This window comes from Aquarana catesbeiana, linkage group LG02 (assembly GCF_042186555.1).
Source record: "Aquarana catesbeiana isolate 2022-GZ linkage group LG02, ASM4218655v1, whole genome shotgun sequence".
NCBI lineage: Eukaryota > Metazoa > Chordata > Amphibia > Anura > Ranidae > Aquarana > Aquarana catesbeiana.
The window spans coordinates 156,701,289-156,720,547 of NC_133325.1; the positions used below are offsets into that span (position 1 = coordinate 156,701,289).

General features: G+C 38.8%; 1 protein-coding gene across 2 annotated transcripts in view; it reads right to left on the reverse strand.

The window, feature by feature from the left end:
* Window positions 1-642: 642 nt before the first annotated feature.
* The window catches only part of COL2A1 (collagen type II alpha 1 chain), a 67,771-nt gene continuing 49,154 nt past the window's right edge, over window positions 643-19,259 (reverse strand). For both annotated transcript variants that reach the window (XM_073613667.1, XM_073613666.1), the window contains 17 exons: window positions 18,730-18,783; window positions 17,197-17,304; window positions 16,432-16,485; window positions 13,501-13,554; window positions 12,167-12,328; window positions 11,885-11,992; window positions 10,365-10,472; window positions 9,679-9,732; window positions 7,942-8,049; window positions 7,798-7,851; window positions 6,849-6,956; window positions 5,994-6,047; window positions 5,789-5,896; window positions 4,371-4,659; window positions 3,401-3,588; window positions 3,001-3,243; window positions 643-1,221 (listed from right to left, as the gene is read on the reverse strand). In XM_073613667.1, the coding sequence (XP_073469768.1) occupies window positions 1,075-1,221; window positions 3,001-3,243; window positions 3,401-3,588; window positions 4,371-4,659; window positions 5,789-5,896; window positions 5,994-6,047; window positions 6,849-6,956; window positions 7,798-7,851; window positions 7,942-8,049; window positions 9,679-9,732; window positions 10,365-10,472; window positions 11,885-11,992; window positions 12,167-12,328; window positions 13,501-13,554; window positions 16,432-16,485; window positions 17,197-17,304; window positions 18,730-18,783 (2,001 nt within the window). In that variant the 3' untranslated portion in view covers window positions 643-1,074. The remainder of the gene's footprint in view (window positions 1,222-3,000; window positions 3,244-3,400; window positions 3,589-4,370; window positions 4,660-5,788; window positions 5,897-5,993; window positions 6,048-6,848; window positions 6,957-7,797; window positions 7,852-7,941; window positions 8,050-9,678; window positions 9,733-10,364; window positions 10,473-11,884; window positions 11,993-12,166; window positions 12,329-13,500; window positions 13,555-16,431; window positions 16,486-17,196; window positions 17,305-18,729; window positions 18,784-19,259) is intronic.

Below are 19,259 nucleotides of genomic sequence, written 5' to 3' on the forward strand. Positions count from 1 at the left end.
CCCCCTCTGGGCCAAAAATGCCTACCTGTTTGTCCCTTGTCATTTTTGCAGAGAAACTAGTTTTCTTTTTTTAGGGAAAGGATACAGGGATCAGTAATTCACATACACAATTTGGAAGAATAAAACAACAAAGGAATACTTTTGAATGGCTTTAACCTGAATAAAATAAATCATCCACTTGCCTACTACAATACTGATTTTTTTTTGTCTCTAGCTGCTAAACTTTGGCATTATCCAAGTTCCACCACAAAACAGCAACCCTTAAGGTTACCATTCTCAACTCCACTGATTCATCATGATCCTCGATCTTTGATCCATCTCTTTAGTCTTTGACTAAATGGAGAACCCAGAAACATAAGGTAAGCACCTTATCTTGGCAAAACGACTCATGATCTTTCCATCCATGATTCTGTAGCTTCTACTGTATGTTTAGTTCAGCTTCAAAATTACACTTGTGTCTTTCTAGTTTTTTTTTTACTTAGTGTGAGGTAGCTTAAGCCTGGGAAGTTGTAGATTTTGCCCTAAACTTCCTTCATCTTGTACTGGAAATAAAAAACAAAGGGCAGACAAACTCAAAATCCTGGAATTTTCTTTGCTATCTACAGTATAATAAAAATAAAAAAGAACAAAGCTCAGATCAACTTGTACTTTCCAAAAAAAGTTATTTTTTATATCAGTTGATGTTACAAAATACAAACTTTTTTACAACAATAGCACCATTTCATTCAATGACACACAGTACTTCTGCTGGTATACACTGTGAGGGGGGGAGGGATGCTTTAAACTGCACTTCGTACATCAGTTTAGGGGAGCCTTCAATCATGCCAGTTAGTGTCACACCTTCACCTGACCCATAGGTCTTACAAGAAGACAATAAATAAATAATACCGTGATTTTATTCCGCAGTCTGCCCAGTTCTGGCCTTGCAATACAAAATAAAAGTGTCCAAAATGTAAGCGCGTGGATGAATGGAAATTTGGGGTCGGTTCAGCCATTCAGTGCAGAAGTCCTAAAAGTGATTGGAAAGTACTCAGGTCCTTAGGGTTTTTATTTATTTTATTTACTTTTTGGTTTTTACAAGAAGCAAACTGGGCCAATGTCAACACCAAATTCCTGATCAGCTCCACCAATATCCATAGGTGCAATGTCTACTATGGGCAGGCGGGAAGTTTTCTGTGTCCTGTATTCAATAACTGTCTTGCCCCATTTGCCAGTGTGTTTCTAGAAAAAAATATAAAAACAGTGGTCAGTACTAATGATAAATTAATTGCTAATTAATTGCAAAATTGACATTCATCATATATCACATCATTTTATGACCTCTGATATGTGCACTATTCCACTCTTCATTTGACACTTAAAGATGCAGCTGCACCACTAACATTCCAGTTTAAAAGGTTTGCATCAAAAATGTTCTTTAAACTTTAAAGGTGCATAGAGCAGCAACATTCTGAGAATCTCAGCACACAAAGTTTATGGAGAAGCCTTATGTCTAATCAATGGCAATGATTTAATTTTTATAAGGGCTAACAATATTATAGCTGCGGCTCTGACTGACTTATAACTGTATTGTAAAAGTGTCTTAAACAGAAGACCTTCCATCATGCTATAAAATTTCTGATCAACCAGAAAGTAATATTGTGCAGCAATATATGGATCTTGTTCCAGCTGAGACTATTTTGTACAAATTGTAATAGAAAGATGTTTTTCACATAGATTATCTACATATATGTTACTGCACATAGGGGCTGTGCCATTAAAGCTGAACTCCAGGTAGATATTAAATACATAATTCAATGAATACATTCTATAACATTCAATGTATTCATTAATAGATCATTATATGGATGTTTTAGATGTAACAAGTGTTTTCTACATATATTATCTGTATCCTAATATACATGGGGACTGGACCATTATAGCTGAGCTCCAGGGAGACATTAAATAAACATATAAATGTAGCTATGTAGTCATTATTAAATAATTATATGAAGGTTTTAGATGCAACTAGTGTAAGTACCTGTAAGAAAAGGCCTTCTGTGCACAGACTAAAACATGTTCCCTTTCATGCGCGCAAAAATTGGGCACTGGCTAATGCATCTGCGCACATTTGTGGGCACATGAGCCGTCACGCATTCTAATGCGCGCTGGTGCTTGCATGCACCTGTGACAGATGCTGGGGCCAAAGGGGCTATTTAAACTCAGCCAGTGCTCTGGATCAGTGCTGCTTTGTCTTCAGCCTCCTGTGTAACCTGTGATCCTGTGAATCTGTATCCTGATTCCAGTTGCTGACCTAGCTGGTCTTGACCAATCTCTCAACTCCACCTGCATCGACCTCGGCTTGTCCCCTAACCTCTTCTTCTGTCTGCTCCATTGGCTCCTGCTTTACCTATCGGTTCTAGACCTGGCTTGTTTCCGGACCACGCTCCCGCCTGTGCCCTGTACCCGATTCATCCTGTCTGTGTATGACACTGACATGCCTACTGTTGCCAGTACCAGCTGCCCCCTGCTTGCTGGAGCCATCTGATGACTTCTCCTGCCCAGCGTGGACACATGTCCTGCTGCTAGCAAACTTACAGGCACGCGTGCCACTCTGTATTCCTGCGCCTCCTGTCTACACTATCAGGGGCCCCGAGTCAAAGGTGTAAGAGAGGCCTTCCTCATCATATCAGGTTCTGCTACCAGGTACGTGATAGTACCTGAATCTGACTTAGCATTACCTTTCTAAAATCCCCTATTCACACTGAATGCGGAGAGGACTGTACAAGGAGCTAATCAGATAACACCGCAGTGTTATTTAACTGTAAAATTAAACGTGGGGTCCTGGCTGTGTTGTATAAAATAGCTATGTAAATGTCTGGATTGGATGTATAGAAATTCAGGTAAATGGCTGGTAAAACAGCATCTATATGTGTATTTTATCAGTGTATTTAAATGTATACCTGGAATTCAGCTTCAACATTTACTGCAGATTTGTGAAATGTTCTATTTTACATTTACCTTGCAACCATCTTCCAAGGCATTGTATGTAAATCTGCTGCTGCCTTCAGCTCTGATCTCTACATCATTGGAGCCCTGGAGGAGAAGAGCCTTTTTCAGGTTGCCTGATGCCTCATCCATGAAAGCAATGCTGTTCTTGCAGTGGTAGGTGATGTTCTGTGATGCATCCATGGACAGAAGGCGTAGGAAGGTCATCTGGATGCTGGCAGTGTTGGGTGCTGAGCTGTCATCACCATAACTGAACTGTAATAATAAACGCAACAAAATTGTTGTTTGTTGACAAGTTAAATAACATATATCACTCAATGGGAAATGTATCAAAACAATGCTCAAGAGACAACAGTTTTAGTTAGATTTAAAGATGAATATCAAATTTACCAACAAAAGAAGCTGCACTTACTTGGAAGCCACCATTGATTGTTTCTCCGAACCAGATGTGCTTCTTGTCCTTGGTCTTGCTTGTCCACCAGTTCTTCTTTGGGATCTTGCTTGGAGTTGGGTTTACACATGATTCCCCAGTTTCCATGTTACAGAAGACCTTGATAGCATCAACTGTGCAGCCCTGGTTGGGATCAATCCAGTACTCACCTAGATAAAAAGGAAAGAATCAATAAAATATAATAATGGAAGAAACCATCATTTTCTGAAAATGTTTGTCTGCTGTACAAATCACATGAAAGGTAAAATAAACTACAGTATGTAGTAAGTTGACTTATAGGATTCAGTATAGGAATTGCACAAACTATATCCTAGAAACACTGGGCACTACATACACACAGTGATCTCAAACAGAGAGCACTATGCAAAGAGGAAAAGGAACTGAGAAAGGACAGAGTACATCAAAGAATATGAAATAGGCTGATGAAGAATTTTACAAACCAGAGTAAAAACACAAAGGATGCTTTTAAGCAAATAACAACATCATTATTTAATTAGGCAATTGAAAAAGCCATGGTGATATGCAAAATCGAGGAATCCATAGCAATCAATTAGAAATCTTACCGAGCTTTAATGTGGTAAACTGAAACCTCTGGTTGTATTTAATAAGCCTATAGGTCTAAAGTCCTAACATTCATACAATGTATGGGGGAAAATCTACTCTTGTAGTTAAACACAATTTGTTCAGATTATAACGGGAAATTGGTAATCATGAAACTGCTTTATTTTGCTATGTTTGATCTAATTTCACAGCCCAGTTGCTGATTATGCAGATTTACAAGATTTAGCCACACAGTATGTCATGTATGCATTATGAAGAGTTAAAGGTGGATATCTAATACAGCTATAAATTGGCTAACATGAAAGAAATATTCTTGTCTCTGATGTACTCTAGTGTGTTATAAATACTTTAGTAGTTAGTTTGCACATACCGCTCTTCCACTCAGGATGGCACAGTTTCAGGTCACGGCAGGTACGAGCTGGGTTCTTCTTGGTTCCGTCTGGACTGCGAATGCTTTCAATTTGGCTGTTCAGTGATTTCAGAGTGGCATCAACCTCAACATCATGTTGGCGGAGATTGCTTGAGGCTTGGTCTGCACGCATGTAACGGAGGGGATCGGGTCCTTTCTCAGGCTGAGACAGGCCAGCAAATGCAGACATATCAATACCAGGGCCAGGAGGACCGGGAGGACCAGGTGGACCAGGTGTACCAGGAGGACCCTAATGGATTATGGAAGTAAAAATTAATAATTGTGAGATTAATTGTATTATATTATTACTTATAGTGTTTCTAAAGGCAGAAGGTGTTTTACCTTAATACATTATATGAATTAAAGAGGAACTGCAGTCTGCTCACATAATTTGTATTAAAAACATCTTTGCCATTCTGAAGCTTCCCTCCAACCACTTTGCATATTATTTTATAAATACTGTGATTCTGTACTTGCCAAATATGCTGCAGAAATTTCCCTCCACTAAGTCTGGCTGTAGCCATTTTAACTGTGGGTAGGTGAAGCTGCTGCCTGTTCACTTCCTGGATTTACACAGACACACAGAGGCACACCTCCAGCTCTGCAGCCCTGCAGATCTCATTGGCCCTCTTATGACTCATCCCCCCTCCCTTCCTGGCAAACTATCATGAGAGTGAGAGAGAGAGCTGTGCATGATGTCATAAGCCTAGGCTTTTTACCAGACAAGAAACAGGAAGTGGGTTGTATAAGGTATTTACTGGCAGAAAAAAATGTTTTACTATCCAAAGTTAAAACAACAAGGGCAGAAGATTTAATAGATAGAAAGTTGAAAAAAATGACTGAAGGTCCGCTTTAAGGTAAAAACCTTCTGTGTGAAGCTCCCCCTCCAGCCCCCCTTATATTTACCAAAGTCCAATGTCAATCCAGTGCTGTGTCCAAGAGCATTGCTGCTCTCTCTCTCCTCACTGGCTCAGAGGCAGCAGCAGGAGCCATTTATTCCTGCTGCTGCCAATCACGGGGGGGGTCAGGGCCAAGCATCACTGTGTGTGTCAATGGACACACAAAGCGTGGCTTGGAAGCGAGCCTGCATGAGTGACCCCATAGGAAGTGGCTTGCTATGAGGCACTCAGCAGGGGGGAGTAGCCAGGAGCACCAGTGGGGGACCCAAGAAGAGGAGGACCGGGGCTGCTCTGTGCAAAAACATTGCACAGAACAGGTAAGTAATTAAGTAAGTATATTTTTAAAAAACATAATTTTACCTTTACAATCACTTTAATAGTCACTGTTATTACCTACCAAATAACACTATCAAGAAAGGTAAAACTCTCATGCATTTATATTTGCATACCTAGAACATAAAACATTTTGTTTGTACTTACAGCAGGACCAGTTTCACCACTACGACCTCTTGGACCAGGTGGACCAATTGGACCAGGCAGACCGTTGGAACCATCTTTGCCAGAAGGACCAGTGGGACCAGGAGGGCCCTAAACAAATCAAGATACACAAATTGATAATACTCAGCATGAAAAATAGCAGGGATAATGCTAATATTAATGTATTTTGAGTTAAATTCATACTTACTCTTGGACCAGAAGGACCAGCAGGACCAGTAGCACCTTGATCACCAGCAGTACCCTAGGAGGTAAATAAAAATAAAGTTTTCATTTGAATATTACATTTAGTACATTTTACATATGGCAGATTTTTGTAGTATATAGTAAACATGACGTTTTGGTTAAAAATATTGTTGTTCCTCTTAACTCTTGTCTTTTTGTAGTTTTGCTAGTTTTGCTACCTAAGTAGGTTCAGTTCAGTTCAGTTGATTTTTGTGCAGAAAAAGGAAGATGCACATTAATATGCATAAAAATGAATATATCTGGATTTATCGACAGGACAATTTTTTAAAAGTTGAGCAAATTCACTTTGGGCTCACTGGGATAAAACCCTGCCATTAAAACTGTTAACAACAAAGCCTGGAAAGGCTAAAACTTTAAAGGTGTCTATAGCTTACTTAAAGCATTGTCCATACATAAAATGTGTTTTTCTACTTAGCAGTATGTTTAGCTACTTTGAAGTTGATATACAGTGTTTTCCACATATGTTCTTTCTTTATCATGTTCAAGTTTAAAAAAAAAAAAATCTTCTTTACAGCTAGCTGGTGGGTGGCACACTCTGCTTTGCATATGTTACAAGCATTGTATCTTTGCTAATACAAGCTGAATGAAGTTGGCTGTTTACAGAACTCAATGAGCCATTATAGCTAAAACTCATCCCTTATCAAATACCTGCAGAGGAGGTTTTATTTAGTCAAAGGGAGTCTCAAGGTAAGAAGCACCTGCTGTGCTGTCTATTCCATTAACCTGCAGTTCTCTGGGAATTCTTTGTCCTGTACTAAATGCTTTTTTGTAAAATGAATACTTTTACAAATGTACTTACAGGAGGTCCAGGCAGACCCTGGAGACCAGTGAAACCTCTGTGACCCTTCTGACCTCTTTCTCCAGCTTCACCAGCTTCACCCTTATCACCACGTGGGCCTTGAGGACCCTAAAATACATAAGGTTACACTATGAACACTAGAACACTAAGCTAGATAAACACAATATAAGTATGACTACATTTAACAATTAATTGAACAAATTTATTCATATTTATGTTATGTCATAGATGCAGTGTTTTTAATTTTTTTGCATGTAGTTAATGCATTCTTACTTTAATAAATCTGAATAGTCATGACCAGTTTTATAACCAAAATCAATATAATAATGAAGATAAGCAGTCTGAAGCCCCGAAACATCCAAATGCATAAATCTTTATTAGCAATAGGGTGATTACAGGATTAAACAGCTTACGTGTTTCGGCCAAGTGGCTTTAGTCATAAACCTTTTTACTTACTAATACAATAAAATAATAAACCCAAAGTAACAATAAACCAAACAACAAAGTAAAAAGCATCCCCTATGTTACCATTGGAATATATTTCAGGTCCCTTACACAAACCATATATTCTACACATCAATTTTTACGTTTTAATTAGAACAAATATGTCACATCCCCTAGGATCTACAAACCGTGAACTGCTGTCCCAGATGCCCCTATTATAATCCACGCATGCTACATCTTCCAGTAAAGATGGCCATGATACAACTACCTATTTCTTTGCAACTTGGCTTTTTAGTATGTGTATAACCAAACTGATTAAAAACCTGGTTATACTTTAGTTGCATTGACTGACTGCAATGTGTGTGTGTTGCATTGTTATTTTGCTTTAAAATGCACACAGTCAATATGTTTTTATATGCTTGCACTGCATGAGTAAGATTAGATTTTTACATGTGAAGATCTGAAGGACAATTACAAAAAGCAAAAAAAAAGAAACAGTACTTACTGGCAGACCACGAGCTCCAGCTGGACCAGATGGACCTAAAGGACCTTGTGGACCCTAAAAAAAAAAAAGGTGCAAACAATTGCATGTTACATTTTTTTAGATTAAATATCTGTTCTATATTATTTAATCTTAAAAGATACTTACAGCTTCACCTCTATCTCCTTGTTTTCCAGTTGGGCCAACAGAGCCAGGAGCACCAGGGGAACCAGGAGCACCAGGAGAACCTACAGGGCCAGTCTCACCTCGGTCACCCTTGAATATTAAAATAAATGGTTAAGTACCAGTATAAGGTTTTGAGCACTAGTTCTGCTAATATCAATAATTGGTATAACCTATTTATTATATTAGTGTTTGTTTCAAGCCAGATATAGATATTTTTGAAAGGACAGTTCTTAAATATATGTACAATCATGAAATACACAAAAAATCAATAAATACAATATATAATTTATTGCAATTCCAATATCTGCACACATCTCTAGACATCACTGCTGAATGCCCCTGTTTTTACACTGTGATGCTAAATGCAGTTATTGTTCTTAATCATCTGGCATTTTTGGCTATGGAAGGCAGGGCTACTGATAAGGCTGTACAGCCGGCCCTCCTGTACCTGGCCTGGGCCCCATCAGTTCAAAAGGGAGCCTGGGCACCTGCCAAAGGAGGGTCGGCTGTACTACCTTATTGCTGAGACTTGTGACTTTTGTGAATCCCCCTGCATTTCTTCCAGTTTTCATCTCCTCTTTCTCCCTCTGGCTGCTCTGCAGGGGGATCGGTTCTAGGATCTGAGCCCCCTTTAGTCTGCTGTCATGCCCCCCCTGTGTGCCCTCCTCGCCTGCAGCGCTGCCAGCTTCTCTCCTCTTCTTTGCCACCGCCTGCTGTGGGCACACAGGTTAGTCATTTTAGAATGGAAATGGAGAGGAGGTCATAAATATGTCATATTCACCAGCCCCTTCCTTTCCTGAATGAACACACTGAGCGATCAGTACTGTGTTTACTATGCTTCAGTTTGTGAATGAATATAAAGCCTCAGAGCGCTTCCCATTCATTCACTGCCCCATGCAGCTGAGGCTACAGTGAAAGGGACTAATGAATCTATGTCCTCAGTCCCTTTCTCTGTCTCAAATGTGAGACATTAGGGGTCTGTTTAGACCCCTGATATTTCACCAAAGGCTCCCAACAAGGCAGTTAAAAAATGTAAAAAAAAATAAATGCAGTTAAAAAATGTAAAATTATAAAAAATAGTTTAATAAAAATTAAGAACTTGTTCAAATGTGCTCTGAAGAGCAGTCAGCATTTGGATCGCTCTTCAGAACATTTGACATATTGCCTCCTCACTGCCTGCTTTAATCCCACACTAGCACACCACAACTGCATGCTTTGCACGTGGTTGTGGGGTGTTTTCAAAGCAGCACTATTCAATTGAATGGGTCTTGATCGATGAGGGTATCATTTCTACCACGGTTGCAAAGCATAGCATCGTGACCGTGGCATTTTATCGAAAATATAATTTGATATTTTTAGAGGGAGAAGGACCCTGTCAGGTAGGCTGTACAGGGCCCCATGATTTCTAATAGCAGCCCTGAAAGAAGGACACATGAGAACCTGTCTACACTATTGGATTAATAAGAGTAAGGCAACTGGATAAAAATATCCCTCCTCATGAGTAGAACTTTACCATAATTATCTATATTTCCAAGTATGTAGCTCTTGAAACATATAGATAGATATCTCTGTGAATATAGATTGAAAGGGAACTGACTATTCACTAACTTTATTATATTAAACATATATTAAACATAAATATTGCAGGATCTTCACCAATTGGTTTACCCTCATACGTTTCATGAAGGTTTTCCATGAGAGCTAAAGTCACAACCTCACCTTCACGCCAGTAGAACCATCACGGCCAGGAGGACCATCAGATCCAGGGTTTCCCTAAAGGAAGATTCAACAAGTTACATATTGAAAAAAACTGATTATTATTGTATTTGCACTGTGTTTATGTATTTAGGGTACATTCCCTGAACTAACACGTTTCCTAATAATTATGTACCTGTTTATAATAACAAAATGACAGAGGTACCTAGTGGGATGAGTGGTGACACGTCTTGAAAATTAAATAAAACTAACTACTACTAGCAATACCAAGTACTTCTGCATTGAATGTAAATTAACCTTTATGGCTTGTGCATTTACTATAATACCCACTAGATGTATGTCAATGTTTTTGAAGCATCCCCCATGATTCTGATTAAAAAAACATGTCTACTCGAATATGTTTTGTATAAAATATATTATCTGCTAGTACATGAACCTATCAGGTAGGCTGTACGGGGCCCCATTCTTATTTTAATGTGAAGAAATATAGACACCAGTTAGGAACAGTTTATATTTTTTGAAAAGTATTGTTCCATATATATATATATATATATATATATATATATATATATATATATATATATGTATATATATATATATATATATATATATATATATATATATACATACATTTTGCAAACTCAGAACTGCATTTTAAGCATTTCTTGGGTATAACAAAAAGAACTTACTTCACGTCCAGGCTCTCCAGAAGGTCCAGTCAAACCAGGTGGGCCAACAGGGCCAGGAGGTCCACGGTCCCCAGAACCTCCTGGGCTTCCTTGTTTACCAGGCTCACCCTAAAGAAGCAATAATAATTATTAAAATGATGCAGAACAGAACTAGTAAACCTGTGAAAAACAGTTCTGGCTAATTTAAGGTATCCAGCCATAATGACTTCCAACACCTTAATACATAAGCAACATGATTATAAGCTGACAATAACAACAAAATGTCATTAATCTTTTTTCTATTTTTATTTTATCCTTAAGGAAGAACTAAAGGGAAAACTTTTTTCATTTGGCATATAGGAGGGCTTTAACTCCTGTCAATTTTTGTTTTTTCCCATCTGTGTCCCATCAGAGAAATTTCCTTTTACTTCCTGCCCCAAAGCCAAACCAGAAGTGAGAGGAAATTCCTGCAGTGTGAGGGGATCTCTGGCTGTCGCCAGGGTCAACAGAACTAGTGTGCCCATTGAAAGATTTTCCCTTCCTGTTCTAGTAGCATCCCAAAATGTGTGATTTTCTTTAATTTTCACTCTCTGTAATAACAGTAAACTGGATAGAGAGGGTAAATCACTCTAACAGGGGCACAGCCAACAATAAAAATCTGACAGGTGTTCTCATGCCTCTCCACTCTATCCACAAAAAAGTACCTTTAGTTATATTTTAAAGGAGCAATGTCAATCATGAAAATTATTCTGAAAGTATTAAAACTATTACAAAATCTATAGCATATTTCCAATCTCTAGCCATAATGACCACCAATATCTATAATATCTATATCATCTTCATCAACTTGCAGTTATGGCCAAACACCAGACCATTTTGATAGGAAAAGCTCAAAAAATGTCCTACCAATATTCCTGTTGGCCCATCATAGTGATATATTGTCTCACTAGCAGAAAGAGAAGGCATGCTTTGGCACTATCAAGAAGTGCTTGGGTTTTATCTGTCAAAACAGCCCGACATTTGGCTATATCTGCAAGATTTTGAAAGCTGATGCAGGTATGTGTGGGCATTTTTATGTGCCTGCACTTTAAACCTGCAATTTTTATCCCTGATAGATTATTTTTAAACAGCTTCTGTTTTCCTTCTATTAGCTATTTTCTGCTACTTGGCTCTTCAGAAAAAAACAAGGCAGAATTTTAAAACATACTCATTAATACAGAACATCTTATATTAGATCCATAATAAATAGGACATGTTCCGAAACATGGTGGGAAGTTTTTACATAATAACTCACTAGTGAACTCTGAAACTGTAAAAAGGAATGTTAATTTTTCTCAAAGCCTGTCTGAGAAACTCTTGGGTGGTTTAGGAAGTTTTCATGTCACTGTCTGCTCCACAGCCTATACTATTAGACTGTGTACCTAATCACATTGTCTTCTTATAGTCACCTAGTCTTAGCTGTAAGTGAAGGTTACATTGTAGCTATTACAGGCTAGAAGACATTATTTATGTATTAATACTGCATTTAATTTCATACTTACAGAAGGTCCAGGAAGACCAGGGAAACCTCTCTCACCACGCTGACCAGGCAAACCAACAATACCACGCTGTCCTGCCAAACCCTGAGGACCAGGGGGACCATCGGGACCCTAATGAATGGGAATAACACCAGAATTATAGAGCTGGGACAGCAGCAAGACAGGCCTGTGTAAGTAAGATTATTTATATGTAATACTTGGTGACCCATGTGATCAAGTAACCCAATATTGATTTAATACACAATTTGCCCAAGGCAGCTTTTAAGTAATGATATCTATACTCACATTAGGACCATCTTCACCAGGCTCTCCCTTTTCACCAGGAGCACCAGCAGGACCTTGCAAACCAGGATCACCAGCACGGCCAGGAGGACCACTATCACCACGAGCACCTTTTGGTCCATCTTTGCCAGCACCTCCAGGAGGACCAGGAGGTCCAGGGTTACCCTAAGACATGAATTAAAAGATAAGTAAAATTTATTACATCAAACTTTAAATGAACTTTTAACCAGATAGGATGCACAGCAGCAAAGTGAAGGGACATGCAAGGCAGGCTGACGAAACTGATGTAATTGAGAGGCCGTTGCCTAGAGTTAACATACACTTTAATACATGTATGTTTGTTTTCTACAGTTTAAAGGAAAACTGTAGACTTTGTAATACATTTAGGTATATCCATGTGAAAGGGATCAACTTAAGGTAAACAATTAAAAAAAAAAAGGGGTTAAGGTATTGAAAGCCTTATTTTTATGTGTATTTTGTTGTTATCAGTCTTCCTGATCCTTTAACTGCAGACTAAATACAATAGACCATCTGCAGTAATGACTGGAGACATGTGATCTACAATTCCTGGGCAGGGAGCTGGGGACCAGCATTGCAAGGAAAAGCTTTATTTAAAATAATGTAATTCAGCAATGCTGGCATACTCTGATGGTTTATATGCGGTATAATTTTCAACAAAAGATCTACTTTAAGAAATTATAGGAGATTCTCTAGTAATTAAATATAATGGTAATTTAATATTCACATCAGGGATCTTCAAAGCACTTGCTGAAAAAAAGTTTTAATTTACACAAAGATCCGCTATTGAACTACTATTGAAAAAAATTTTTTACAAGATGAAATAATTTAGATTCATTGCTCATTTTAGAAATGACTGTTACAAATTTCAAAACCCTGGGCCTAGGGTTACAGGACCATTAAGATTTAATTTGCCCAAAGACACAGTGCTCCAATTTTCTTCTAATAGGCTATGAATGATACTAGGAACCGTCAGTGTTCTAGGTCAAGAGCAGCTGCAGTCTAAAGTTAACAGACAACAATATTTGTGAATGCCGGTGTAAAGCCACAACAAGTACCTTTACCTTTATATCAAGTAGTCTACTAACATTAGCTAATATGGTACAGGGCTGGACATGTTATAGTGAAGAAAGTGAAGCACAGTCAGATGATGTTATTATATATCACAGTGCTTTAACTTGGTGGACCAGCCGAAGAAGCAGAAAGGCCTCAGGGTGCTAGGGATGCCATAAGAAAGTCCATGAAAAGGTGATGTCCACCATGAAAATAATGCACATTATTGAATACACTAATTAAAGCTCATAAACAAGGTTACTTACATTGGAACCAGGTGGACCAACTCTGCCTGCAGCACCAGGGAATCCGGTAGCACCCTATACATAAAAAGATATAGATAGATCATTTTTTTGCAAAATCTGTCCTCTGTATGAACAGTATGTATAAACAGTATGTATGAAATTAAAAAAAGCTCATTTTTCAAAAAATATTATCCCTTTGTCTGATAATGAGATTTGAAGTGTCTTGGTATTTATTTTCCTTTTGTTTTTGCATTTTAAAACTTTAGTGGCCTGAACTCTGATGCTCTTTTTGCCTTACAAATTATGCTAAATAACCCAGAGTGGGCTCCAGACAGTGACCAGAAGGTGAGTGGTGTAACTTTGCCACATGGGCTTCCTTACTGTGCCTTTTATTTGTACTGCCCCACCTCTGTCATGCCAACAGAGAGTTTAACTTCTAGGTAAATATACTGAATGTGAGCAATAAAAGGACAAAATAAAATAGGTTAATGGCTTCTTGTCAGATAGTTTAAAGTGAATTGAAAACTATTTTTTTTTTTTATAAATGGTTCTCACTAGATTTGGGAATGATTACTGCCTGTCTCATTGGGGAGATTTTCTCTTACTTTCTGTTGTGTATCTGGGACAGCATACACAACAATGTCAGCAGAAATCCTATTTAAAGCTGGCCATACATGGATCATGGAACTGACCCAAATCCTCCATATTCGCTGTGCTATTGCATTCTGAGACCCCTCCCCCACCAGAATACACAGATCAGTGCTGCAGTCCACAGACTGCAGCGCTGATTGAACGGCTTTTATCTGACAGGGTTGTCAACCATAGTAGCCATCCATGGTTCTAAATTCGATCAGTCCCTGCTGAACCGGCTGAATTTCGATCCATCTATGGCCAGCTTTAGGCTGATGCAATTGGAACAGGAATCCCATTGGATGATTCCCCCTCTATTCCTGTTTAGGTGACAACTGTAGGATTTTAGATTTTCCATTTTATTTTCCTTTATGCCACAGTCCACAGGAAGTGTTGGCCAGTACCATTCTCTTCTATTAGGAGGAAGGGCTTATCCTGTCCAGTAATAAATATTATGTCCATCATGCTGCCTAATAATTTCCAGAAAACCTTCCATGGCAGTCAAAGGCCTCCTCATGTGTGTTCCACACACTATTAGCACAAAATTATACATTCCTTTCACAGAAACCCCAGAACAAAAGACTGCTACAGAGACAAATGCCAATATCACCAAGTGACTGGCCATGGGTTAAAGTGTGCTGACAGAAAAACAGGAGCTTCCATTACTGCCATTCAGTAACCCAGGACAAGCATGCAACTTAGGAAAAGTAGATTAAAATCTCTAGGCCCTGCATAATTTTAAGGTCAGTGCTTGAATTAAAGTCAGAGATAGCCAGACAACAAGCATTTTTAGAAGGTCACTAACTGCAGCTTCTGTATTTATCTCATGACAAGTTTACTTGCCCAAACGTCTTGATGCCCAGTGGGAATAGTATGTGGCAGGGGATATTAAATCAAAGCAAAGTGGTGCACTGGGTGGAAGTGAAGTAGAGCATGGGATTGAGGTAAAAAAATCAGGAAGGTAGGAGGTGTTTTTCTAGCCTGTCCCCCCCCCCCCGGTTAACACCTGCAAGGCCATCACCAGGGCTGTGTTTCACTTCATCTGGAGCTCCAAAATGGACAGAGTGAAGTGGGTGGTTATGTTCAAGGAAACTCTCAAGGGCGGTAAGGGCGTGCCTGACATCGCCACTCTACTGAGGGTGTTCTTTGCCTGTAACTGCATCCGCAGGACTTTGATTGACAGAACTGTAGACTCTGTACCCCTTGGTACTACTAGTACCCCTAGTAGTACCCCTTGGTACTACTTGGACACCTTCAAGTTTATTAAGGAGCTGGGGCTGCATGGCGTGAAGCCCGACTTGTGGAAGCCAAAAACTATCCACAAGTTGATTAGAGCATCTGACATTGTTGAGACTGTTCCAGGCCTCCCTTCAGCCACTTGCAAAGTGGTCTGGAGGAATGTTTCTTCAAAGAGACTCACCAACAGGCACAAAGATCTGGCATGGATGGCAATCCAAGGGGGATTGCCACTCAGGACATTCATGCATGCCAGAAACCTGTGCAGATACAGGCACTGCTCTTTTTGCATCATCCAGGAGTAAACTGCTTTGCATGTTTCTGGGAGTGCCCCTTTGCTCAGGACCTGTTGAGGGCCTTAGAACCAGAACTTAAAGACTTTGCACCACAGACTGCAATCACACACTTTGGTGTGTTGTACAGACTCTTCTGTGGAACTCATTCACAAGAGGACATTGACAGTGCCTGGCGGGTGTTGTGTTGCTTTAAGGACGCTGTATAGTGCGCCAGAAAGTGGCTCATCCACCAGTGGGAGAGGATGTCCATCGAGGACTGTCGCAGACTGGTCCACAGTCTGCTCAGGGACTATCACTTGATGGACTTTAAGGAGGAAGAGGAGGTCTGAAGATTTCCCCTCCCCTCCACCCTCTCCCCCTTGTATTCTTTGGCAGTTCAATAAAGCTTCGGGCCTGTGAACTCTCCCCCCCCCCCCCCCCCATCACACCATTGTCAGTTGAATGCTATTTTGACAGTATGACTTGACATTTTGTGACATGTTTTTGAAATAATGCTTTCAGGGTAATGCGGCGTCATGCATGATGTGATGTTTCGGGGTACCATTACTCTGCGCAACACATCAGGCATCATATCGCAGGATGAATGTAATTTATTTGTATGCTTGGAAGTGTATTGTTATGTAGTGTATTTATGCACTGCATCGCAGTACAGAGTGGAATGTACCCTGTTGAAGTATTTGTTTTTTGTATATTTTCTTGCAAAATAAAGTATACATTTTCAATCAAAAATAATGTTAAAGACTAGAAGACTTCTACTAATTAGAACAGAAAAAGAAATGGTTATACTGACAGCTGGACCTTGGGCACCGCGAGCTCCTTTGGGACCAGTAACACCAGTTGGACCCTAGAAGGAAAATAAAGTATTGTTTATTGTGATCACAGTTTCTTGTTCTTTGTGGTTCATATACAACATTGTATCAATTATGTTTTGTTTACTCATACAACATTGATAATACATTTAATTACTTGTTAAAGGGAATTCTAGTCTGTTTTCATTTTTTCTTCAGTGTGATCTGATTAGTTTAAATAATGTAGGTAATGTTTTAAAAACCTTGGTTCTATTTGTGATTTTTAAAATATATGTTTGTGGAAACAGCTATATTTTCCTCATCACATTGTGTACTTTCTGCTTTGTAGTGTAGCACAATGATCATGGTTTACTGCTCATCTTATCTTTGCAAATCTGTGGGTCCAATGAGACTGGTTGAAAACATATTTGCTATGAAAAAAATCTGATTGTGCAGATTTGTGTGCAGTCTCTAGAAGGAGGTCCTATATATCTGCATAATAGGGAACATCTAATATATGAAATGGAAACATTACATGTAAATTCCAGTAAACTTTAGGATAACTACAAATGTATGCTCACTAAAAATACGCAATCATTTCCCTTTGATATAATGATTTCCATGTTTCATATAGGCGTAGAGTGTTGTAATAGTAATTGTGGAATCTTGCAGTAGTAAAATATTTATGTGTCTAATTTTCTTTATATTATTTCTATAATTGTAATACATTTCTAATTTCTATCTAGATGTAGGAAAATGAAACAAACCTGAGGACCATGAGCACCAGATGGACCTTGAGGACCTGGGGCACCAGCATCACCCTTCTGGCCAGGCTCTCCCAGTTCACCTTTAAGACCAGGCTGACCATCAGCACCCTGTAAGATCAAGGGATAGACATTTTAGGACACCTGCTACAAAGCAAATCAGAACAATGAAATTAAACAATATATTAGATAAGGGCACATGTGAATTCTTCCACATTTATATAACAGCAGTTAAGCTTGTTGACTGGTAAATCATACCATTGATCTGACTATACTTTAGTTTTCGTTGACAAAGCCATTTCAATAAAATGTGTTTATAATGTACAGAGCGGTCACAGATGTAAGCTAAGTATGGTTCTACTTTTCTGAGCAAGTAAACTCTACATCTCCAAGTCTGAGAAACTTTAAGTAGTCACTAGAAGATGTCTGTCAAAGTAGTAGACAGTCTGGCCATCTATTCTGGAATTTAACACACATACATGTTAGCAGAAGGCTGAATTTTAATAAAGGTCCCCTCTCAATTTCTTGTATGCCATCAAGATATTACTGGTTGCACAGTTCCTTAAACTTGTATAGAAAAAGGTTTGTGTATTCCTAATTGAATGAAATTTGATGCGCACATAGCCCTTATCTTATTATATATATTAGTTCAGATTACTATTGACAGGCTCATTATTAATGACCTAATTTCTCAACCGTTGATCCACATATGGGGCTCATGTCTAAATATTGGAGAGATAGTAATCATATGGATGGGACATCTGCTTGTTCTTGTGGTTATCATGGATATTTTTTGCCCCCAACAAAATTACCATATTGCTAAATTTAAAATAAACATCTATGCCCCAATATGGATCAAGTCACCAAAAATTGAGCACAATGGGGTTGATTGGGCAAATATGCATATTTCCTCTTAGCTTAGTGAATGTGGCAAAAATTATATTTACAAAGAATGCCCAATAACAGCAAACAGTGTTTAATGACATGAGAAATCCATACCTCCCCTGGAAAGCAGAGGTCATGTGATGTAGCCTATCACATGAGCCTGAAACAAACAGTTCTTCTACATATGACAAGAAGAGGTACATTTTTTAAATTGTGATAATTGTAGTGCTCGACAATGGTGACATTGGTCCTTGTCCATTCACATGTGAACTGTGAATTTCAAAGGGTCAGTTAATCCGTGTTTTGGTATATGCTGGAAAGTGACAGAATCACCTGATGGATTTTTATATCTCTTAGAAACACTGTTGATGAGAACTAAGCTCTTGATTTCCCAGGTCTGAACACTTGCCATGGATGTTATGAAAAATTCCCGCTATTCTTCTCTGATTTTTTATTTAGTTTTTACATTGTAGAAAATGCAATGCATGAACACCTAAGACCCAAAGGTAGTTTTGAACAGATCGAAAACCTGGTAGATAGGGTTCCCAGAAGATGTAAGAAATCAGTGGGGAATTCCACCCACTAGTCCACTTTAATTGCAAAAGGCATTACATTGTTAGAGTAAATTATTGTATATCTTTTTTTACTTACAGGAGGGCCAGCAAAACCAGCAGGACCAGGTGGGCCAGTCTCACCACGATCACCCTATAAGGGAAACAATTACATTGTTAGTTTTTTTATTGAGGAGAAAATTGAATACAAAATGTTTTTTTTTTGTTTGTTTTTTTAATGATAAACCATTTTACACTACGTAAAGCCTGGCAACACATAACCAGGAACATACTATCCACACCCAAAAAGTTTTTACTAGTAAGACTGAAGACTCCTCATAGCTCACAAATAGCAAAAGCAACACGATGTGAACCAAAAAACAATCAAGTCAATACAAGGGAAAACTGGCTACAAGGGCGTGTTCAGAGGGTGGTGATAAATGGGGAGTACTCAGAATGGTCAGGGGTGGGTAGTGGGGTTCCCCAGGGTTCTGTGCTGGGACCAATCCTATTTAATTTGTTTATAAACAACCTGGAGGATGGGATAAACAGTTCAATCTCTGTATTTGCAGACGATACTAAGCTAAGCAGGGCAATAACTTCTCCGCAGGATGTGGAAATCTCGCAAAA